This window comes from Hippopotamus amphibius, chromosome 1 (assembly GCF_030028045.1).
Source record: "Hippopotamus amphibius kiboko isolate mHipAmp2 chromosome 1, mHipAmp2.hap2, whole genome shotgun sequence".
Lineage (NCBI taxonomy): Eukaryota > Metazoa > Chordata > Mammalia > Artiodactyla > Hippopotamidae > Hippopotamus > Hippopotamus amphibius.
In genome coordinates, this window is record NC_080186.1 from 44,450,659 (window position 1) to 44,474,889 (window position 24,231).

The window sequence follows — 24,231 nt, forward strand, 5'->3', positions numbered from 1 at the left end:
CGCACAAGCGGAAAGCTAGCTCCCGACGCGGCGTCCCGGGCCCCTGAGGGCGGCTGCCTGGTCTCTGTACACCAGAACTCCCCATTCTCCGCTTTCTCGCTGCTGCCGCTTCCCGGGACGATGGTGGCCCGCCTGCTGCTGCGCGCCTGGCCCCGAGGCCTTGCCGTGGGCCCGGGAGCCCCCAGTCGGCTCCGGAGCACCGGCTTGGAGCCCAGCCAGTACCTGCAGCGCAGCATCGTGCCCACTATGCACTACCAGGACAGTTTGCCCAGGTGAGCCCGGCCTCCCAGCCCCCGACGTCCACGCGAGCCGGGGTTCGGCCCCAGCCGCTTTCCAGTCACTCACGACTCTTCCACCGAACCCTCTTCCGCCCCCAGAGCTTTACCTGGGACGCTGCCGTATCCTCCAATCTGAAAATCCTGTGACTTTCAGGATCTCATGGCACTGGAACATCAGAATGCTCAAATTCTCTTCCAGAATCTGCCCCCTCTCCCCCAGCCATTGTTCTCTCAGATTTTCTCTCTTGAACTCTTCTCAAAGCCCTCCAAAAACCCAGCTTCCAATTAGATGTCTATTTGTCTCTCACATTTCTCCCTGAAAAATGGCCAGCCTGCATATCGCCAGCACTGCCCTTACCCCTTCAACTAGGGTGGCCCCTGCACCCCTGCCCAGAATATGGATCGGCCAATTCCTGATACATTATAGTTACTCTCCTTCGACTTCTCCCAACACCCCACCTTTTTCACACCTGTTACTCAGAACCCTCAGCCCCACTTGCCATGCCTCCAGTCCTTCTATTTTAGCATCCTGTCCTCCCCCAAGCAGACTCAAGGATTCACATTTCCTTCCAAGTCCTCAGCGTTCCCAGTCCAGTCTTCACCTGGAAACCTTTCACCCCTACCAAACCTTCTTCAACACTCCCCTACCCTCTCCCACTAAAACAGCCTCCCTAACCCACATTACCTGCTTGCAGCTTCAGCCCACCCTCGGAGAATTGTAGACAGCATCCTCAGTACCCCTCCCCAAATCTTATTCACATTAGACCCAGAGCCCACCCCAATTCTATCTGTGCCTCCTCACCATAGTTACTCCCCCCGCCTTCTAAACCACTTCTCCCAGAATCTGCTTCCCCTGTGAAACACAGCCCCACTACATCTTCCTGTCTCCTTCCCTCACCTGGTATTTTATTTAATTCAGCTTGCAGTTTTCCCAGTCTTTGAACTCCCAGCCTTAATCTAAGCTGCCAGGTCTGCTCCAATATTAGAAATTTCCTTAAATTCCTTCACCCTCTAAAACCAAACTTTAACTTCTCTACCTACTCACCAGTTAGTTCCTGGTACCAAGTTCCAAATTTGTTTCAAAGACCCTTTTTACTTCCTTTCTCACCAAGCTGCCATCAGGGACCTCCCAGTCTAGGGGCTGGAGACCAGCTCTGTCTATCCCCTGAATAGAACAAAGATTGTCACAGGCATCACCCCCCAGCTACTAGGCTGCTGTTTTTCTCCACAACTAGGAACCCCTTAACCCATTGTCATCACTGCCCACCCCCACCCTCTCAGGAATATCATCTGAGGTGATTCTTATGAAATTACAGTGTGCAAACATCGAAAACAAACTAAAATGAGATTATCTAGCCCCAATCCCACTGTTTAAATTTGGCACGAGGACAGGAAAGAGAAAGAAAAAGTCTCTGTGCCTGTGAGGCAAGCCTTGACCTCCTGTGTATGAGCTGAGCCAGTATGTGGGGGAAAGGTGAGGAATGACAGAGCCTGTCTTCCCTTGCCAAGCCCAGCAGCAGATGGCCTTTAACTTTCAGATAGGCCTGGGCCACACCCAGGTTTAAGATCAGAGGGATTTTCTCCATTTTAGAATTGGAAACCTGGGAAGAATACTGAGATCAAGGAATATCAAGATCATTTCCTCCAATCCACAGGACAGATATCTTGGAGCTGCAAATAGTAGTGCTCATTACCTGTGTATAACTTTAAATGATGGCTCCCCACCCCCATCCCCAGGCCTCCACTACCTCACCTTTGGGGGTTAGATAAGATGAGATTCCTTTTATCTTTGAGATCCTGGAGAGGTAAAATGTATTATCTTTCACACTCATGTTGATGTCACTCTTGGTGAAAAGCCCTGGCTTTGAAGTCTGGTAGAACTTAGTTTCAGATTCTGGATCTGATACTCTTTACGTATAGCTTCAGGCAATTCAATCAACTTCTTTGAGCCAGAGTTCTTACCTGTAAGGTAGGAACAAACACACAATTCATAGGACTATTGTGAAAATAGAGTGAGGAAGGATGCTGAAATAGGGAACTGTCCTTATTTAGTTGGCATAGGAAGGACTGGCCCCTTAGTATTAAGTGGTCCAATTGGATCTCCCTTCCTCTTTCCCTCTTCCTTTTCCTATCATATCACTGCCTTTTAATCGAGTGCCTTTGAACTTGCTTCCTTCTGGGAAGCTTTGCACTATCATTTACTTGGTTTTTAGGTGTTATGTTTTTTTCTTTGCTCTTTTTTAGTGTGGTCAAATACACAAAACATAAAACTTACCATTTTAACTATTTTTAGGTGTACAGTTCAGTTAGGTGGTTTTTTAAGGGTTATGTCTATATTCACTGAGCAGTTAATTTCAGAATATAAAACTGCAAGTACGGAGGAGACAAAGGATGGATCAACCTGACATACACATTCACATTATTAATTTGATAAACATTTATTGGTAGGGATTTGGAGACCGGTCAGGCATGGTGAGGAGCTTACTGTATAGTGGGGGAGATTTGACATGTAAACAGATAGTTATGATATGAGGGATAAGTGGGAAGCAGCATCTCACGGTGGTTACAATCATGAGATGAGTCAGATTTGACTTTTTTTTTTTTTTTTATTGGCTGCGTTGGGTCTTCGTTGTGGTGCATGGGCTTCTCATTGCGGTGGCTTCTCTTGTTTCGGAGCACAAGCTCTAGGCACATGGGCTTCAGTAGTTGCAGCATGCAGGCTCAGTAGTTGTGGCTCTCAGGCTGTAGAGCACAGGCTCAGTAGTTGTGGGGCATGGGTTTAGTTGCTCCGCAGTGTGTGGGATCTTTCCTGCCTAGGGATTGAACCCATGTCCCCTGCACTGGCAGGTGGATTCTTAACCACTGCACCACCAGGGCAGTCCCAGATTTGATTTTTTTTTTTTTAAGCTCTTTATTGAAATATAATTGTTTTACACTGTTGTGCCAGTTTTTGCTGTACAACAAAGTGAATCAGCTGTATTTATACATATATCCCCATATCCCCTCCCTCCTGAAACTACCTCCCACCTTCCCTATCCCAGCCCTCTAAGTCATCATCCACCAGATTTGACTTTTAATCCAGCTCTACTTTTTAGCTGCATCGCTGTGAGCAAATCATGTAACCTAAAAATGAGGATGATAATAATACCTTCCTCTCAGGTTGTTAGAATTAAATACCGTGATATAAAGCACTTAACACGAAGCCAGGCATATAGTAAGTACTCAGTAGATATTCAGAAGTACTGTAACTACCTTAAACAAACATTTTTTGCATATTGTGTTGTATGAATGTGGAGGTGGGAGTGACTTAGTGCCTGGGAGAGTAAGGAAGCTTCATCGAGGAGGTGACATTTGAGTTGGAATTTGAAGATCACCACACGAGAGGAGTGAAGGAAGGATAGAATAACACATGTTAAGGAACAGAAGCCTGAAAATGCATGACATGTGCAGAAATTTTGAAAAGTTGATGGGAGGCCCAGCCCAAAGTAAAGAATCACCATTTGGGCCCTAAGTTATTAGAATTGGGCTGGCTGGTTTGTGTGTGTGTGTGTGTGTGTGTGTGTGTGTGTGTGTGTGTGTTTGTGTTTGTGTGTGTGCTGGCTGAGGTGGGGGAGTGGCATTGTGTCTTAAAAAAATAGTAACTGGCCACTCTTTTAGGCCTATAGTTGATCAACAATAATTGTCAATTATGTTAGTGATTTCTTTTAACCCCAAATCACTTACATGATAACTGGTGTTCAAGACATAATGGGCATGTTCTCTAGAATTCACATGGGAGGCAGGTGAGGCCAGAGTTTCCAGGATCTGGAGGATAACAGGTAGAAACTGTAGTGTTCTGAGTCCCAAAGTCATGTCCTGCAGATAAATTGTCTTGACAGCCAGAATGGAGTAATAACTAGATTGTGTAAACATACAAAAGGCTTTATAGCTGTGTTCTTACAGGGAGAACAGTAAAATGCCTACTGCTTGGAGGCTGATTGGGTAATGATAGCAGAGTCACACAGGAGATAAATCTAACTCGTGTGCTAACTTTTCTTCCATATTAATTATAGGAAATGATGTTTAGATGGGAGTGGGGTTTTTAGAGGGTGGGGAAGAGGAAGGAGAAGCCACGTGGTTTAAGAGGGACCTGCCAGGCATCTCTCAAGGCCTTAGCTCTACCTCTTTCAAGGTACCTGGTGAATTACATCTCAAGGAGCTCAAGGAACTAAAGGTGTGCATATGAAACCACTTTTGAGGAATTGTGGAAGGGTAGTGCAAAGAGACTGGAGGTTACCTTACAACGTGATTTCTAAAGAGTAGAGAATAAATGTTGGCTGTGAGTAAACACATACTGAAAAGGCCACAGTAAGGGCCTTTGTGGTAGCAAGTTATAGAAACCCCAATTAAATTGGCTTAAGCCAACAAATATGTGTGAACTTACAGACCTGAAAAATCCAGGTAGAATTAAGAGGCTCAAATGATGTCATCAAAACCCTGATTTGCCTTCCCACTCAAGTCTTCATTTGTGTGACTCTATTCTCAAGTAGGCTCCCTCCTCTTGGTGCCAAAGTGGCAGCCATCACTTAAGGCATAGCTTACACACTAATCTCTCTCTCTTTTTTTTTAAGTACTTTTATTGGAATACAGTTAACAGACAATAAACAGCATATATTTAGAGTGTACAATTTGGTATCCCAATCTCCCAGTTCATCCCCCCCAACCCTCCCCGCTTTCCCCATGTGGTGTCCGTGTGTTTGTTCTCTACACCTGTGTCTCTATTTCTGCCTTGCATTTCCTCTTTCATAGTTGTTAGCATTTGCCTTATGTATTGAGGTGCTCCTATATTGGGTGCATTTATATTTATAATTGTTATCTCCTCTTCTTGGATGGATCCCTTAATCTTTATGTAATGTCCTTTCTTGTCTCTTGTAACATTGTTTATTTTAAAGTCTATTTTATCTGATATGACTATTACAACTCCAGCTTTCTTTTGATTTTCATTTGCATGGAATATCTTTTTCCATCCCCTCACTTTCAGTCTGTATGTGTCTCTAGGTCTGAAGTGGGTCTCTTGTAGAGAGCATATATATGGGTCTTGTTTTTGGATCCATTCAGCCAGTCTGTGTCTTTTGGTTAGTGCATTTAGTCCATTTACATTCAAGGTAATTATTGATATGTATGTTCCTATTACCATTTTCTTAATTGTTTTGTTTTTGTTTTTGTAGGTCCTTTTCTTCTCTTATGTTTCCCACTTAGAGAAGTTCCTTTAGCATTTGTTGTAGGGCTGGTTTGGTGGTGCTGAAGTCTCTTAGCTGTTGCTTGTCTGTAAAGCTTTTGATGTCTCCATTGAATCTGAGTGAGATCCTTGCTGGGTAGAGTATTCTTGGTTGTAGCTTCTTCCCTTTCATCACTTGAAATATATCATGCCACTCCCTTCTGGCTTGCAGAGTTTCTGCTGAGAAATCAGCTGTTAACCTTACGGGAGTTCCCTTGTATGTTATTTGTCGTTTTTCCCTTGTTGCTTTTAATAACATTTCTCTGTCTTTAATTTTTGTCAGTTTGACTACTATATGTCTTGGTGTATTTCTCTGTGGGTTTATCCTGCCTGGAACTCTCTGCGCTTCCTGGACTTGGGTAGCTATTTCCTTTCTCATGTTTGGGAAGTTTTCGACTATAATCTCTTCCAATATTTTCTCAGGTCCTTTCTCTCTCTCTTCTCCTTCTGGGACCCCTATAATGCAAATGTTGGTGTGTTTAACATTGTCCCAGAGGTCTCTTAGGCTGTCTTCAGTTCTTTTCATTCTTTTTTCTTTATTCTTTTCTGCATCAGTGATTTTCACCATTCTGTCTTCCAGGTCACTTATTCTCCCTTCTGCCTCAGTGAATCTGCTATTGGTTCCTTCTAGTGTATTTTTCATTTCCATTATTGTGTTGCATATCTCTGTTTGTTTGCTCTTTACTTCTTCTAGGTCTTTGGTAAACTTTTCGATCTTTGCATCCAGTCTTTTTTCAAAGTCCTGGATCATCTTCACCATCATTATTCTGAATTTTTTTCTGGAAGGGTGCCTATCTCCTCTTCATTTAGTTGTTTTTCTGGGGTTTTATCCTGTCCCTTCATCTGGTACAAAGTCCTCTGCTTTTTCATTTTCTCTATCTTTCTGTGGCTGTGGTTTTCAGTTCCACAAGATGAAATACTGCTGATACTGCTTGATACTGCTGTCTGCCCTCTTGTGGAGGAAGCTATCTAGGAGGCTCGTGCATGCTTCCTGATGGGAGGGACTGATCCACACTAATCTCTTAGTGACCCCAGCTATTAGAGATTCCCTCCCTCATCCTAACAGTTAAAAAAAAAATCCTATAATTAAGTCTTGCTGGGTCTCATTGGGTCTGAACCAGTAAGCTGCAAGCCCACACCTGGAGTTGGGCGAGGAGTCAGCTCCACCTGAACCACAGGGACAAATCGGAAGGGGTGCTGTTACCAGAAGAAGTGAGAAAGGATGGAGCAGGCAAAATGACAGAAATGGTGAAACCCTGTGCCAGGCACTGAGGGAGAGATGATGAGCTAGTTCTCTAGGGACATGAGCAGTCTGCAGGGAGAGTTTGGATCTACAGGACTTGATGACTGAGTAGGTAATGAAATCCAGTATTTATTGGGTGCTTACTGTGTGCCAGGCACTGTTTTGAGTCTGTGATATGCATTGCCTCAGTTAATTTGCACAGAACCCTAGGAGGTACTATTAGTATTACCTCCATTTTATAGAATGAGGAAAGTTAGGTCCAGGGCGGTGGCATGCCCAGAGCCACACAGCTGTGAATGACGACACCAGAGTCTGTCCTCGTCACCACTGTGCAGTTCTGCTGCCTTGCAAGGGGAGGATTCCTGAGTTTTCGGCCACAGTATTAAAAAAGAGCCTTAGAAACCATCTCTTTCAGTTGCGGCCACAGTATTAAAAAGGAGCCTTAGAAACCGTCTGTTTCAGTTCCTTCATCCTATTGAGGAAAAAATTGATCACCAGAAATGAAAAGTAACTTGTTTAGAAAAAATTTTAACAGTTTTATTGAGAAATAATTCACATGCTATAAGATTGACACTTAAAAAAATTGAGGTACAGTTGGTTTACAATATTATATAAGTTTCAGGTGTACAGCATAGTAATTGATAATTTTTAAAGATTATACTACATTTATGGTTATTATAAAATATTGGCTATATTCCCTGTGCTGTACATCCTAGTAGCTTATTTTATACATAATAATTTGTACATCTTAATCCCCTACCCTGGTTTTGCCCCTCTCCCCTTCCCTCTCCCCACTGGTAACCACTTAGTTTGTTTTCTATATCTATGAGTCTGTTTCTTTTTTGTTATATTCACTAGTTTGTTTTATTTTTTAAATTCCACATATAAGTGATAGCATACAGTATTTGTGTTTCTCTGTCTTATTTCACTAAGCATAATATCCAGGTACATCCATGTTGTTGCAAATGGCAAAATTCCATTTTTTTTTTTTGCGGCTGAGTAATGGTCCATAGTGTGTGTGTATGTATCACATCTTCGTTATCCATTCGTCTGTTGATGACACTTAGGTTGCTTCTGTATCTTGGCAATTGTAAGTAATGCTGCCAGGAACATTGGGGTACATGTACTTTTCACATTAGTGGTTTTTTTTTTTTCTTTCAGATTTCCACCCAGGAGTGGGATTGCTGGGTCATATAGTAGTTCCATTTTTAGTTTTTAAGGAATCTCCATACTGTTTTCCACAGTGACTGCACCAATTTACATTCCCACCAACAGTGTATGAGAGTTCTCTTTGCTCCACATCCTCACCAGCATTAGCTGTTTGTGTTCTTTTTATGATAGCCATTCTGACAGGTGTGAGGTGATTTCTCTGTATGATTTTGATTTGCATTTGTGATGATTAGTGATTTTAAGCATCTTTTCATGTGCCTGTTGGCCATCTGCATATCCTCTTTGGAAGAATGTCTATTCAGGTTTTCTGCCCTTTTTTTTTTTTTTTTTTTTTTTTGGTCACCACAGGTATGCAGGATCTTAGTTCCCCGACCAGGGATTGAACCCATGCCTCTTGCAGTGGAAGGGCAGAGTCTTAACCACTGGACCACCAGGGAAGTCCCTCTGCACATTTTTTAATCAGGTTTTTTATTTGATGTTGAATTGTGTGAGCTGTTCATATATATTTTGGACATTAGCCCCTTGTTAGTCATATCATTTGCAAATATTTTCTTCTATTCAGTAGGCTGTCTTTTCTTTTTTTGAAGGTTTCCTTTGCTGTGCAAAATCTTTTAAATTTGGTGAATTCTACAGCCAGAGTGCAGATAATTTTTGACTCACCCTCATATATTGTTGCCTCCTTTGTCATAGATTAATTGACCATAAGTGTGTGGGTTTATTTCTGGGCTCTCTCTTCTGTTCAGTTAATCTATGTGTCTGTCTTTGTGCTGGTACCATAGTGTTTTGATTATGCTAGCATTGTAGTATGGTCTGAAGTCAGGAAACGTGATACCTCCAGTTCTGTTCTTTCTCAAGATTGTTTTGGCTATTTGGGGTCTTTTGTGTTTCCATACAAATTTTAAAATTATTTATTCTAGTTCTGTGAGAAATGACATTGATATTTTGATTGGGATTGCCTTGAATCTGTAGGTTGCTTTGGGTAGTATGGTGATTTTAATAGTATTAATTCTTCCAGTCCATTAACAAGGTATATCTTTCCATCTGTTTGTGTCATCTTCAGTTTCTTTCTTCAGTGTCTTATAAGTCTTTTACCTTTAAAAAAATTTTTTATATTTTTTTAAATTTATTTTTTATTTATTGGCTGTGTTGGGTCTTCGTTGCTGTGCGCAAGCTTTCTCTAGTTGTGGTGAGTGGGGGCTACTCTTCGTTGTGGTGCACAGGCTTCTCATTGCAGTGGCTTCTTTTGTTGCAGAGCACTGGCTCTAGGCACATGGGCTTCAGTAGTTGTGGCACATGGGCTCAGTAGTTTTGGCACATGGGCTTAGTTGCTCTGTGGCATGTGGGATCTTCCCAGACCACGGCTCGAACCTGTGTCCCCTGCATTGGCAGGTAGATTCTTAAGTACTGCACCACTGGGGAAGTCCCCTCTTTTACCTCTTTAGATTTATTCCTAGGTATTCTTTTTGATGCAATTGTAAACGGGCTTGTTTCCTTAATTTCTCTTCCTAATAGTCATTGTTGGTGTGTAGAAATGGAACAGATTTCTGTGTATCAATTTTGTATCCTACAACTTTACTGAATTCATTGATGAACTCTAGTAGTTTTTTAATACTGTCTTTAGGATGTATAGTATCGTGTCATCTGTAAACACTGACAGTTTTGCTTCTTCCTTTTCTATTTGGATTCCTTTTATTTCTTTCTCTTGTCTGATTGCTGGGGCTAGGACTTCCAATAGCATGTTGATTAAAGGGGCAAGAGTGGAAATCCTTGTCTCGTTCCTCATCAGAGGAAATGCTATCAGCTTTTCATCATTAAGTATGTGTTAGCTCTGAACTTATCATATGTAGTCTTTATTATGTTGATGTATGTTCCCTCTATACTTACTTTGTGGAGAGTATTATCATAAATAGATGTTGAATTTTATCAAAAACTTTTTCTGTGTCTATTGAGATGATCATATGGCTTTTATTCTTCAATTTGTTATTGTGATATATCACACTGATTTGTTCCTACTGAACCATCCTTGCATCTGTGTGATAAATGCCACTGGATCATTTTTCATGATCTTTTTATTGTATTGTTGAATTTGGTTTGCTGATGTTTTGTAGAGGATTTTTGCCTCGATGTTCATTGGTGAAATTGGCCTGTAATTTTATTTTTTGTGTGGTATCTTTGTTTTTGTATCAGGATGATGCTGGCCTGTGAGTTTGGAAGCATTACTTCCTCTTCAGTTTTTTTGGAATAGTTTGAGAAGCATAGGTGTTGACTCTTCTCTAAATGTTTGGTAGAATTCACCTGTGAAGCCATCTGGTCCAGGACTTTTGTTTGTTGTGAGTTTCTTAATTACTGATTAAATCTTATTATTGTTAATTGGTCTATTCATATTTTCTATTTCTTCCTGGTTCAGTCTTGGAAGATTGTACATTTCTAGGAATTTGTCCATTCCTTCTGGGTTATCTATTTTATTGGAATATAGTTGTTCTTAGTAATCTCTTATAATCCTTTGTATTTCTGTGGCATCAGTTGTAACTTCTCCCTTTTCATTTCTGATTTTATGAATTTGGGCCCTCTTTTTTATTTGATAAATCTGGCTAAAAGTTTATCAATTTTGTTTATCTTTTCAAAGAAGCAGCTCTTTGTTTCATTCTTTTTTATTTGTTTTTAGTCTATTTCATTTATTTCTGCTGTGATCTTTATGATCTCTTTCCTTCTGCTAACTTACGGTTTTGTTCGTTCATCTTTCAGTAGTTCCTTTAGGTGTAAGGTTACATTGGTTATTTGAGATTTTTCTTGTTTCCTTAGGTAAGTTTGTAGCACTATAAAATTCTCTCTTAGAACTACTTTTGCTGCATCCCATAAATTTAGATCACTGTGTTTTTGTTTTCAGTTGTCTCCAGGTATTTTTTAATTTACTTTTTGATTTCTTCAGTGATCCATTGGTTGTTTAGTAGCATATTGTTTAGCCTCCATATGTTTATGATTTTTGGTAATTCATTTCTTGTAGTTGATTTCTAGTCTCACAGTGTTATGGCTGGAAAAGATGCTTGATATGATTTCAGTTTTCTTCAATTTTATGAGCCTTGTTTTGTGGCGTAGCATGTGATCTATCCTGAAGAATGCTCCATGTGCACTTGAAAAGAATGCATATTCTACTGTTTGGGGATAGAATGTTTTTTATGTATCTAGTTAGTTCATCTGGTCTAACGTGTAATTTAAGGCCAGTGTTTCCTTATTGATTTTTTGTCTTGATGATCTGTAGATTGATGTAAGTGGGGTGTTAAACTCCCCTATTAATATTGTGTTACTATCAGTTTTTCCATTGAGGTCTGTTAATATTTGCTTTATGTATTTAGGTATTCCTATGTTGGGTGCATATATATTTAAAATTATTATACCTTCTTCTTGGATTGATCCCTTGATCATTATGTAGTGTCTTTCTTTGTCTCTTGCAGCCATCTTTGTCTTAAAGTCTTTTTTGTCTAATATAAGAATTGCTACCCTGGCTTTCTTTTGATTTCCTTTAGTATAGAATATCTTTTTGCATCCCCTCAAATCAGTGTATGTCTTTAGATCTGAAATGAATCTCTTGTAGGCAGCATATATATGGGTCTTGTTTTTATATCCATTTAGCCACTCTATGTCTGTGAATGGAGCATTTAGTCCATTTACACTTAAAGTAATTTTTTTTGGGGGGGTGGGGCTGTGTTGGGTCTTCATTGCTATGCATGGGCTTTCTCTAGTTGCAGCAAATGGGGGCTACTTTTTGTTGTGGTGCTCAGGCTTCTTATTGCAGTGGCTTCTCTTGTTGTGGAGCACAGGCTCTTGGCACACAGGCTTCAGTAGTTGCAGCAGGTGGGCTCAGTAGTCATGGCACGTGGGCCCTAGAGTACATGGGCTGCAGTATTTGTGCTGTGTGGGCTTAGTAGTTGTGCCTTGTGGGCTCTGGAGCACAACCTCAGAATTAAGAACAGACTTTTTGTTTAAGCAAATTTAACTTTGTGAAAAGCTCACTGTACTATCCATGTTTGTTTTATTTCATTGTAAACCAGTAACTTCGCAACCATGGCCATCATCTGCAAGTATCAGATAATCGAATGATATGGACTATATTGCTATTTGACATTTACGTTGAGGGTATTTTATATAAGGCAAAAATATAGACTTGGTAAGTTTAGCATATTCATTAAGTGATCTTTAATATTTTTATAGAAAACAGGTGACTTTGTAACCATGATAAAAATTTTTGTGTAGAATCTATACTGCCTGAATTTAGTTCCATTGAGAAAATTCAGTTTGTTGTATTAATAACTTCAAAATAAATCAGCACTCTGAAAACTTACTTTACCCTCCATTAAAGTAAGTTCAGGCTAGAGTTAACACTCCAGAATCTTTTTAATAAGGACTGCTTTTAAACATCATCAATAAGTAAATAAGTTAAAATACTTTACAACTCTGTAGCATGCAATCAAAAAAACCGTATCCCATGTACTCCATGAAGAATGTGAGCTTATTCCAAGTAGAAGGATATGCTACAAAATAACTGGTCAGTGATTTTCAAAGCTGTCAAGATCATAAAAGCTAAGACCAAGGAATTGTTTAAAATTGAAAGAAACTAGAGAGACATAATATTTAAATATATTGTGATTCTCAATGTGATCCTTCTGCTAAAAAAGACATTATTGAGGTGACAAAGTCTGAATGACTACTGAGGTCTAGACAGCAGTAATGTACCAATGGTAATGTCTTGGTTTTGATGGTTATATTCTGGTTACATAGGAGAATGTATTGTTTGTAGAGAAGACACACTAAAATATTCAAGGGTTGTAGAGCATCAGGTCAACCACAGAACCTCAGATAGCATCAGGGTAAAATGTCTTTGCAGTGCACTTGTGACTTTTGTGTAAGTTTGAAATTATCATTTATTTATGACTCTATCAAAAACCAGTCATTAAGGTCGGTAGGAATTAAACCACAGAAAGGACCTTGCTTATTTAAATGACTTTTCTTGTTCCTTTTTGAACTGCATAAAACTATCAATGGAAATAATGGAGAATTACATGTAGTGAAAAGTAAAGTTTCTCTCACATCTTTCCTCCTTCCCAGTCTACTCTCCAGGAATGAACACTTTTAGTGTCCTGGAGTGTATCCTTCCTGGCCTTTTCCTTTGCATGTACTAGTGTGAGAATGGGCAATACAGTTAAGACCATACCATGTAGCCAGCCTGACTGACTGAGTTCAAATCCTTCTGCTTAGCATTTCTGCAAATGTGAGCCCGTTACTTAACTTCTCCTTACAGGGATTTATTTCTGCAATGGGCTGATAATTGTGTCTACCTAATATGTTGGCTATAAAGATTGTCATATAATACATGTGGAGACCCTAGAACTACGCTTGGTTATGACAATCTTGCTTGGCTCTTACCTTAAACAAGTGTTTCTGGCTTTTTATACACACAAACAAGTGTTTCTGGCTTTTTACACACACACACAAAATGATATCGCAATGTCTATATGGTTGTGCAATTTTATTTTTTCCATAATCAACATTCACATTGGTTTTTTATTTCAATAAAAATTATGATTAAAAAAAAAGACTGCCATTGCCTCTAATTTAGAACTGTTTAAAAAGAAGGTCAATTTTCATAATGTCTTGAGAAATGTAAGTAGGTAACTTTGTAATTATGAGATAGCTGAGGCGGTGTTGGGGATTTTCCACATAAGTCCACAAATGTAAGGGGATCTGCAGTGTTAAAGTGTTGTGAATGGTTACTCAGTGTGGCCGAAGTCCATGATGGCTGTAAATAATTCAGATTTATTTTTTGATGTTGTATTTTGGATAAACATGCATTGAAAAATAAATTGAAGAATCACAGTGTATTTTATAGTAAGGTCTTAAACTGTGTTTTATGGATAACTTTTCAGTTTTCCTAAATGGCTGCTATATTTAGATATTTTGAATGTATCAGTGTTAATTTTGAGTTGGCAGAGGTAACCTAACAAACTTGGATTAAGTTTTGGTACTAGGGGATATATCTTTCAATAAAATTAACATTAAAACAAAGTACACCTTATGATATTGCCCTTGTGTTTTCATTTCACTGTGGACCAGTAACTTCATCACCAGAGCTGTCATTGGGAATCCACTGGTAGAGAATGATGATGAGTAAGATCTGGTTCTTCCTCACAGGACTCCTGATGAGCTGGGCATGGCTTGATGGTCAGTTCCATGGTTGGCTGGCCCGTGGACACACCTGTGTTTCCCTTTTGTATGATTCTCTGTCATAAAATACACCAGAAAATTTAAAAATAGAACTTTTTTTTTCATCTTGGGAGAGAAAAAGACAGTTGTTCAAACTAAGGGTAGAATTAAAATCAGTGCCAGTGTAGGGTTAACACAGGTATTGTAATTGTGACAGAAAACAGGAATGCTTCTGCTTCCCCATTTTGAATGTTAGTATATTTACTGATTTAGCTTATGAAATTCATAATTAATACAGTAAGTCCCCTATAGATAACAAGTTCCATTCCAGGAGTGAGTTTGTAAGTCCAATTTGTTCGTAAGTCCAACAAAGTTAGCCTAGGAACCCAACTAACACAATTGGCTATATAGTACTGTACTGTATGTAATAGGTTTATAATGCTATTCACACAATATATCAAAAACAAACAGAAAATAAAGAAAACATTTTTAATCTTACAGTATAGTACCTTGAAAAGTACAGTAGTACCAGCTACATCACTGCTGCTTTTATGCTTGTTTCTGGGCATCCAGGGCTTAAATAAAGATACCACACTACTGTACTCTATATAGTACTATATGGTAAAGTATACAAACGCATAACCACTTGTAGAAGATGCATGTACCTGACAGTGTACACCAGACACGTGAACTAACTTATGTGATTGAACATGTGAACGCACATTCGCATCTTTGAAAGTTTGCAACTTGAAGGTTTGTATGTAGAGGACTTATTATACTTTAAGAAGTTATTATTTACTTAAAAAAAGAGCTACTGTTGGACTTCCCTGGTGGTGCAGTGGTTAAGAATATGCCTGCAAATGCAGGGGACACAGGTTCGATCCCTGGTCCAGGAAGATCCCACATGCCGTGGAGTAGCCAAGTACATGGCCACAACTACTGAGCCTGCACTCTAGAGCCCGTGAGCCACAACTACTGAGCCCGAGTGCCACAACTACTGAAGCCCATGTGCGCTTAGAGCGTGTGCTCCACAACAAGAGAAGCCACCAAGCTGAGAAACCCACGTACCGCAACGAAGAGTAGCCTTACTCTCCGCAACTGGAGAAAGCCCATGTGCAGCAATGAAGACCCAACACAGCCAAAAAAAATATAAATGAATAAGTTTTAGGAAAAAGAGCTACTAATGATACTTAAATTCATCTATTCTTATTTGTCAGTGGCCTCCCTTTGTTGTTTTCTTGGAAGGAAATTAACTACCCAGTAACTATTTATTAGTCTGGGTTGGGAAGTTAAATAACCTCTTCCACATATTGTCACCTTTACACTGACCTTGCTTTCTTCCCAGGCTGCCTATTCCCAAACTTGAAGACACCATTAGGAGATACCTCAGTGCGCAGAAGCCTCTCTTGGATGATGGCCAGTTCAGGTAAATGCTGAGAAACCTGAATGACCATGGGTGGTTCAGGAGAGGCTGGCAGGTGGTGGTGGACCAAGCTTCAGGGAGTGTCTGTGATTTGATTGGGTCACCAGGCACTTAGGACCTAGTCTTTACATTAGCAAGTTCAGAAATTTTGCAAGTCGGCACGTCACTCAGAAAGTGCTGACTAAGCCCTGAGGTGAGAGTCTCTTTAGACTCAACAAGCAAAGGTTTATAAGCCAGAATGCCAAATTTGTGCTGTCTTAGCAGGTGTCACCTGGTAGGCTACCTGGTGCTGGTCGTTTGCAGAGGACGTGTGCTCTTGGTAGGGAGGTTCATTGAGGAGAGCATGTGGCAGACCAGCAGTTTGCTTAGTGAGCACATGTACTGGGTTGGACAGTGTGCCCCCCCAGATTCATGCCCTTCTCAGAACCTCAGTATGTAACCTTATTTGGAAATAGGGTAGTTGTAGATACAGTTACTTAAGATGAAGTCATACTGGAGAAAGCTGAGTCCTTAATCCAGTAGGACTAGTATACTTATGAGAAGAGACACAGAGACAGCTGTGTGAAAACAGAGACAGACTGGAGTGTATTAACAAGCCAAGGAATGCCAAGGATACCTGGTAACACCAGAAGCTGAGGGAAAGGCCGGGAACAGATTCTCCCCTAGAGTCTTCAGAGAGAGCATGTCTTGTCGGCACCTTGATTCTATACGTCTAGTCTCCAGAGCTGTGAGAGGATAAATTTCTGTTGTCTTAAGCCATCCAGTCTGTGGTATTTTGTTATGGCAGTCCTAGGAAACTAATTCAGCATGGAATTGGAAGATAATATTGGATATTGTCAAAAAGCAGATTCCATCAAGCTCTTGTATCCTGGTGTAGTACTCTTTTTCTGTAGTGGGCATTTGTTGTGCAAATAACTGGCCTTTTCATCAGAATCACAGAGTCCTTCAGTGGACAGTGATGGAAAAAAAACAGGTGAACTGTTCATAATGTTTTTAAATATTCCATATCAGTCATTTGAAGCTTCTCTTGACATGGTAATGATTTAATAGCTACCTGTTATTAAGTATTCTGTTTCAAACTATCATAAATCGTTAGCTCTATGAATATTTAAAAAATCATGTAAGATGGTGTATTATCTCTATTTTACATGTAGAGAAACTGAGGCTGAGAGACATCAAGTAACTTGTCCAGGGTCACACAGTTTGAAAGTAACAGAGCTAGAATTCAAACTTAGCTCTTCCTGACTCCAAAGCTTACATCATTTTCTCCATGTCATGCTGCCTTCTAAATTATGCATTGTTTTATGAGATGTGGGTTCATCTTCCTGATCAGTCATTTGAAGAAGATACCCAGAGGTACTTTCTGATCTCAGTCCCAGGTTCTAGGGATATGCTATTGGGGACCCAAAGTTCTGTGATGAGTTCTTGGCTGTGAATCTAAAAATCATCTATTCCCTGCCATGGTTTGATTCTGTCTTTTCTTGAACATTTCAGGAAAACAGAACAATTGTGTAAGAGTTTTGAAAACGGGATTGGAGAAGAACTGCATGAGCAGCTGGTCGCTCAGGACAAGCAGAATAAACACACGAGCTACATTTCAGGTGGGTAGGCAGGGCTGTGGGCTTGATATTTCCAGAGCCCTCCATAATGGAAAATCTTCTCTCCTGGTTTTCTTTGTTTTTAATAAATTTTATTTAATTAAAAAAAATAAATTTATTTATTTATTTACTTACTTACTTATTGGCTACATTGGGTCTTTGTTGCTGCGTATGGGCTTTCTCTAGTTGCAGCGAGGGGGAGCCTCTCACTGCGGTGGCTTCTCTTGCTGCAGAGCACCGGCGTGGGCTTCAGTAGTTGTGGCTCACGGGCTCTAGAGTACAGGCTCAGTAGCTGTGGCGCATGGCCCTAGCCGCTCTGAGGCACGTGGGATCCTCTGGGCCCAGGGATCGAACCCGTGTCCCCTGCATTGGCAGGTAGACTGTTAACCACTACACCACCAGGGAAGCCCTTCTCTCCTGTTTTGCTCTCACAAATGTTTTTGGTGAGACCAGCTTTGAAGTGTTGTCTCATCCTCTCTTCCGGAGGTAAACGTTAAGGTTAAGTGAGTTCTTCCTCCTCAGTGGTGTTGTCTGGAGTCCGCACTCAGGAGCAGTAGCTTGCCTGCTCTGTAGGTGGGATCAAGACAGAACCTAATCATCCGTTCTGTCTGTAAAGGATGCAAGATTTAGTCCTAAGTCCTGTGTGTGTCATTCTAGGTCCTTCATGGTCTGGCCCAACTGCCCACTCCATCCTCGTCTCTTACCATGCTCCCTGACACACCCATGCTTCAGCAAAACTGAACAACTCCTTCCCTCAACCTGTTAGTCTTTCATTCTTCTGTGCCTTTATCCATGTTGTTCTCACCACCATTTTCTGCCTGGCACATTCTTATTTTAAGAGCCAGTTAGGGTGATTATCAGAGGTTGAGGGCAGGGGCTAAGCAAAATGAGTGATGGGGATTAAAAGGTACAAACTTCCAGTTATAAAGTCAGTCAGTCCTGGGGATGTAATGTATAACCTAGTGACTATAGTTAATAATACTGTATTGTATATTTGAAAGTCGCTGTGAGTATAGATCTTAAAATTTCCCATAAGAAAAAAAATTTTGTTAAGTATGTTTGGTGATGGATGTCAGCTAGACTTGTGCTGAGCATTTTGCAATATATACAAATATCAAATCATTATGTTGTACACTTGAAACTAATGTCATATGTCAGTTACATCTCAATTGAAAAAAAGAAAACAAAAAAGATCCAGGTAGGAAGATTTTTCTGTGAAACCTTTCAGCCCTTCTTCCCATTCAGAGTTGGTTGCTTCCACCTCTATTCCCACAGCCCTTTTTTTAACTCAGTTTATATTTTTAATAAGGTTATACATGCATATAGTTTAAAGAATCAAGTAGTTTTCTCAGGCTTGTTAGGAGAAACAGCGATTTCCTGACCTTGTCCAATTTCTCACTTCCCATTTCCCCCATTCTCTAAATTACTTACTCATATTAATGCATCTTTTGTAGTCTTAGGCATTATCTATTGACGTCTCACTGTAAAAGATTAGGATTTACCAGTCTCTTCTATCCTCACCACATTTCCATCCCTTCATCCCCTCATTGTATAGTTATTTGTAATTTTCGTCTGCTCAATACCTAGTGTTTACACTATTATAATCACGTAAACACTATTGTCAGCTGAGTTGTGTAGCACGTTGGAATTGTTTTTCCTTTCCCATACGAACTTTGTTTTCTCTGAAGTTAATTATACTTTGTTTTGCTTTCTGTGTGCTTAATAATATACCTGGGACTTTTAAAGCTCTCATCTTCCTTCATAGTCTGTCTCCAATTTGCTTTTTTCCTTTTTCTTTTACCCTCTTTCTTCAGATGTTTCTTAATCCTACTCTGTTGTCTTAGATCTGAATGAGATATTTAAAAGTTGTGGGAAGCTCTGTAGATGAGAGTGGGCTTGTCAGTCACAGCTTCACTGTAATGTGATCAGCTAAGCCATTTCACTGGGGTGCCCCTAATGCTGGTGTCTTTGGGTTAGACTCCCAGGGAAGGCTTTTCCAGTAAACTGCCAAAAGGTATTTTCCTGGTTGCTGCTGTTGTAGGAGTGGGATAAGGGAAGCAGGCTTGAGTTCTCATCTGTGACTTATGTCCCCCAATTTTACTTTCTTCCAGTGAATAAAACTCCTATTGGAGTAGGTAGGGAATCTAGGGGGTGGGGGGTGGGGTCTAATTAAACAGCCCTTCAGCCAGGTATGTCTAGCCTGCTACTTCCTGAGCCCTCTAGGGGGTCTGCTGTGTAGATCTTACTGTTTCTTGGCTTTCTATGCTGCCAGCTTAGGGTTGGCTTTCTCCGATTGGCTAGAGAGCTTTCCAATTTCTAATATTTGCTCTTTTCTCCTCTCTCATTCTCTTTGCCTTATGGGCATATGTCTCTTTAAAATTATTTTACGGAAGGGGTCAGAGACATAAGTTCATGTCTTCTTTTGTCAAATCTTGCCCCCATTTTAGTGCACTGCATTATGTTTTAATTCTGTTTGTCTCTTTCATCAGAGTTCTTCTGAATTAAAGTCCATACCCTATTCCTCTCTATATCCCCTGGGCTGAGGCCTGGCACAGCACTGATTCTCAAGGAATGAAATGGAATGAATGGACCAGCAAATGAATAATAGATAAATTCATGTCCATTCATCCTTTGCCAATACTTTATATGTAAAAACTCTTTCCTCTAATCAAAGGTAGCCTGTAATTTGATTAGGAAGTTCCTTATCCCGCCAGGAACTTCCCTTGAAAACACATTTTCTGGTAAGTCACTGCCTCTGTAATTTTTACAAGCAAAACATGCACAGGAACACAGAGGGCTAGTTTGAGTGGTTCACCCACACCGATGGTTATTTCAGGTTGCTTTCCAAGCATTTCCGAAAAGATGGAGTGCAGTCGTGCACGCAGCATTCAGTGGTGAAGACCTTTTGCTAATTAGGGAGCCAGGCACGTGTGACTGTTGTCCCTGAAAGGAGATGAAGCACGAGTAACCTAAGCTGATGGGATGGCAGTTAACAGCTATTCTGTTTTAGCATGAATGCAAGTGAGGTGTTACTGTTTTTTATTTCTGTAAGTATCAAGAAAGGAATCAGGGATGTCCCTGGTGGCGCAGTGGTTAAGAATCCGCCTGCCAATGCAGGGGACACGGGTTCAAGCCCTGGTCTGGGAAGATCCCACATGCTGCGGAGCAACTAAACCCGTGGGCCACAACTACTGGAGCCCGTGAGCCTAGAGCCCGTGCTCTGCCACCGCAGTGAGAAGCCCGCACATTGCAATGAAGAGTAGCCCCCACTCGCCACAACTAGAGAAAGCCCGTGCACAGCAATGAAGACCCAACGCAGCCAAAAATAAATAAAAATAATAATAAATAAATCTTAAAAAAAAGGGATGAAGAACTGATATATGCTATAGCATGGATGAACCTCTGAAACATTATTGTAAGTGATAGAAGTCAGATGCAAAAGACCACATATTATATGATCCCATTTACCATTAATGAATTATTGCAGAGCAAAAAAATATGAAGGTGAGTCAAGAATTATCTGCACTCTGGCTATAGAATTTATAGAAGTTTTAATATAACGAGTGCAGATAATTCTTAACTCACCCTCGTAATCAGAAAGTTCCTTTCTCTGAAGGGTAATGTCATTTCTTCTGAATATGCTTGATTTTTTTTTTTCTTTCTCAAATTTTATCTTTAGGAACTGCATTAACTCTGTAATGCTCTTCTTTAATTTTTATTTTTTAGGTCCCTGGTTTGATATGTACTTAAGTGCTCGAGACCCCATTGTCCTGAACTTTAATCCATTTGTGTCATTCAACCCTGACCCAAAGTCCGAGTACAATGACCAGCTCACCCGGGCAACCAATATGACTGTCTCTGCCCTGCGGTTTCTGAAGACACTTCGGGCTGACCTTTTGGAGCCAGAAGTGTTCCACTTGAACCCTGCCAGAAGTGACACTGATACCTTCAAGAGACTCATACGCTTTGTGCCGTCCTCTCTGTCCTGGTATGGCGCCTACTTGGTCAATGCATATCCCCTGGATATGTCCCAGTATTTTCGGCTTTTCAGTTCCACTCGTTTACCTAGGCCCAGTCGAGATGAACTCTTCACTGATGACAAAGCCAGACACCTCCTGGTCCTAAGAAAAGGACATTTCTATGTCTTTGATGTCCTTGATCAAGATGGGAACATTGTGAGTGCCTCCGAAATCCAGGCTCATCTGAAGTACATTCTGTCAGACAATAGCCCAGCCCCTGAGTTTCCGCTGTCATATCTGACCAGTGAGAACCGGGACATCTGGGTAGAGCTCCGACAGAAGCTGGTGAGTAATGGCAATGAAGAGACCCTGAGGAAAGTGGACTCTGCTGTGTTCTGTCTTTGCCTAGACGACTTCCCCATTAAGGACCCTGTCCACTTGTCCCACAGCATGCTGCATGGTGATGGCACAAACCGCTGGTTTGATAAATCCTTCAACCTCATTATAGCCAAGGATGGCACTGCTGCTGTCCACTTTGAGCATGCTTGGGGCGATGGTGTTGCAGTGCTCAGGTTTTTTAATGACGTGTTTAAAGATAGCACTCAGGCCCCTGCTGTCACTCCACAGAACCAGCCAGCCAGCACTGACTCTTCTGCCACTGTACAGAAACTCAACTTCAAGCTGAACAATGCTTTAAAGACTGGCATTAGTGCTGCTAAGGAAAAATTTGATGCCACCATAAAAACTCTCACCATTGACTACATCCGGTTTCAGAGAGGAGGCAAAGAACTCCTGAAGAAGCAGAAGCTGAGCCCAGACTCAGTGGCTCAGCTGGCCTTCCAGATGGCCTTCCTGCGGCAGTACGGGCAGACAGTGGCCACCTATGAGTCCTGTAGCACTGCAGCATTCAAGCATGGCCGCACCGAGACCATCCGCCCAGCCTCCATCTTCACAAAGAGGTGCTCCGAGGCCTTTGTCAGGGAGCCCTCTAAGCACAGCGCTGGAGAGCTTCAGCAGATGATGGCCAAGTGCTCCGCGTACCACAACCAGCTGACCAGAGAAGCAGCGATGGGTGAGATGGGGTGGGGGAGCATGCCCTTAGGTCTTATTGCCCTTAGTGCTGGCGTAGGCCTCAGCACTCTTCCACCCCACATCTGATTCCCACCCCCACTAGGTTTAATCCACCTACCAACTGATCAGAATAGTCTCTCCTCCTAAGCAGGGAGGGGGAAATGCATCTAACTTTGTCCTCATTTAAGGTCACTTTCAGCCATGTCACATACTCTCTTCCTATTATTTATTGGTCGTCAGACTCACTTTTGACAATGTAGGATTTCTAAGTCCATGGCCTCTCTTACTTCACCTCAGTTGTAGTGTGTTGGCTGCCTGTAAATAGGTCATCTCAGAAGCTGTTCCCCAACCTAAGTGTCATCCTTCTTTGCCTTTTCATAGTAAAATTCGAGACCTAGAAAGGACCTGAAAGATCCCATAGTCCAGTTCTTTCATGTAGCCAATATCCTGGTACTGAAAGGGACCTCCAAGACATTCTGGTCTCATCCTTCTCTATTTTATAGGTAGGAAACTGAGACCACTGACCCAGGGTCACACAGCAAATTAGCAGGAAAGCTGAGATTAGAACCTTGATCAAATACCCTTTCCATTTTATGCCACTGACTCAATTTTGATTTGTACACTTGATTTGGACTTTGGCTTTTACCTTAGATTTTGAGTCCATAGTGTGCTGTCCACGCACTTTTCTTGACAGTTTGACGAAACTGATGCAAATTCAGAATTTAAAAAATCATGTTCATTTTAGCCTGATTTTTAGCTCAGCTGTTCACAGCTTTATTTAAAAGGAATACTCTAGAATGAACTGCTCCAGAGGTTAGCAAGCTGGAGGTGTGCATGCAGAGGTAAACAAACCCCTCTTCTCGTCTCAAGGATGCTGTGAAGGGTATTTCTACCATGGGTCAGGGTTTTACTAAGTGAGGTCCCTTTCAGTTCTGAGATTCTGAGACTCTGGTTTTCCATTTTGTCTCTGACAGGCCAGGGCTTTGATCGACACTTGTTTGCTCTGCGGTACCTGGCAGCAGTCAAAGGGAGTGACCTGCCTGAGCTATACCTGGACCCTGCATACAGGCAGATAAACCACAACATCCTGTCCACGAGCACATTGAGCAGCCCTGCAGTGAACATCGGCGGCTTTGCCCCCGTGGTCCCCGATGGTTTTGGCATTGCATATACTGTTCAGGACAACTGGATAGGCTGCAATGTCTCTGCCTACCAAGGCCGCAATGCCCGCGAGTTTCTTCAGTGTGTGGAGAAGGCCTTAGAAGACATGTTTGATGCCTTAGAAGGCAAAGCCATCAAAACTTAGCTTCTGGGTGGGTGAAAAGCGTCTTATTGCTTCATCAACATGAAAATTGTGGCCTCTGAGGCCAGTACGCCCTATTCTGTGACTAATGAACTAATTGTGAGGGGCCTAAGCACCAGTGCTATAAGGTTTGACCTTTAAAACCATGGTTCTAATGCTAAACATGTAATTTCCAAGTGGAACTAGATCACAACTAAAAGATAATGTGAGATTTCAGTTTTAAGGACATTTGATCAGGAGGTAAGACTTGGAAAATAACTCAGGGGTACTTATTGTTGAAGCAGAAATAAAATGTAATTCATGCTTAGAGGTGGTTCTTCTTAGGTTTTGTTTTTTGTTTTGTTTGTTTGTTTTAATTGTATAACTTGGTTGCCTAATCCCCACAAAGAACTTTCCAGTAGTAAGTTCATTAAGGTTAGGTGATAGTAAGTTCCTGTTGGCTCCTGGCTCTTCAGGTGATGGTGGGAAATGCTCTTTCATCTTTCCTATAAACTTGCTTCTCCTGGAATATCCTTCCTTTAAAAATCCTCTTCATTTTTCTAAGGAGTAAACTGCTACTGTTTGATTCTGATAGTCCTGCTGCAGTAAAGGGTTATACCCATCCATGGGTTTAGGGAGTTCTGTTTCACTATTCTTCCAGCCAAATGAAGATTAGTAACTGGTGTGTATTTATTTTTACCAGTTGAATCTCGTGTGCTAATTGTGAAATAAGGTAGAATGATTGCTATGTA

General features: G+C 41.1%; 1 protein-coding gene across 2 annotated transcripts; it reads left to right on the top strand.

Annotated features, from left to right (window-relative positions):
• CPT2 (carnitine palmitoyltransferase 2) lies at nt 1-23,807 on the top strand. 2 transcript variants are annotated; one of them, XM_057716138.1, is made up of 6 exons: nt 1-272; nt 15,492-15,572; nt 17,064-17,170; nt 20,894-21,471; nt 21,754-22,198; nt 23,172-23,807. In XM_057716138.1, exons 1-6 carry the CDS (start codon nt 121-123, stop codon nt 23,501-23,503), a joined length of 1,695 nt encoding a protein of 564 aa, XP_057572121.1. In that variant the 5' UTR covers nt 1-120; the 3' UTR covers nt 23,504-23,807. The 2 variants fall into 2 exon arrangements, with proteins under 2 accessions (XP_057572121.1, XP_057572113.1); XM_057716130.1 differs by having other exon boundaries at nt 20,894-22,198.
• Nucleotides 23,808-24,231: the final 424 nt, after the last annotated feature.

Coding starts and splice junctions, on each gene's coding strand:
- CPT2 (XM_057716130.1), top strand. CDS start 121: ATGGTGGCCCGCCTGCTGCTGCGCGCCTGGCCCCGAGGCCTTGCCGTG. Junction 273..15,491: donor TACCAGGACAGTTTGCCCAG/GTGAGCCCGGCC, acceptor CTTTCTTCCCAG/GCTGCCTATTCCCAAACTTG. Junction 22,199..23,171: donor GACCAGAGAAGCAGCGATGG/GTGAGATGGGGT, acceptor TGTCTCTGACAG/GCCAGGGCTTTGATCGACAC.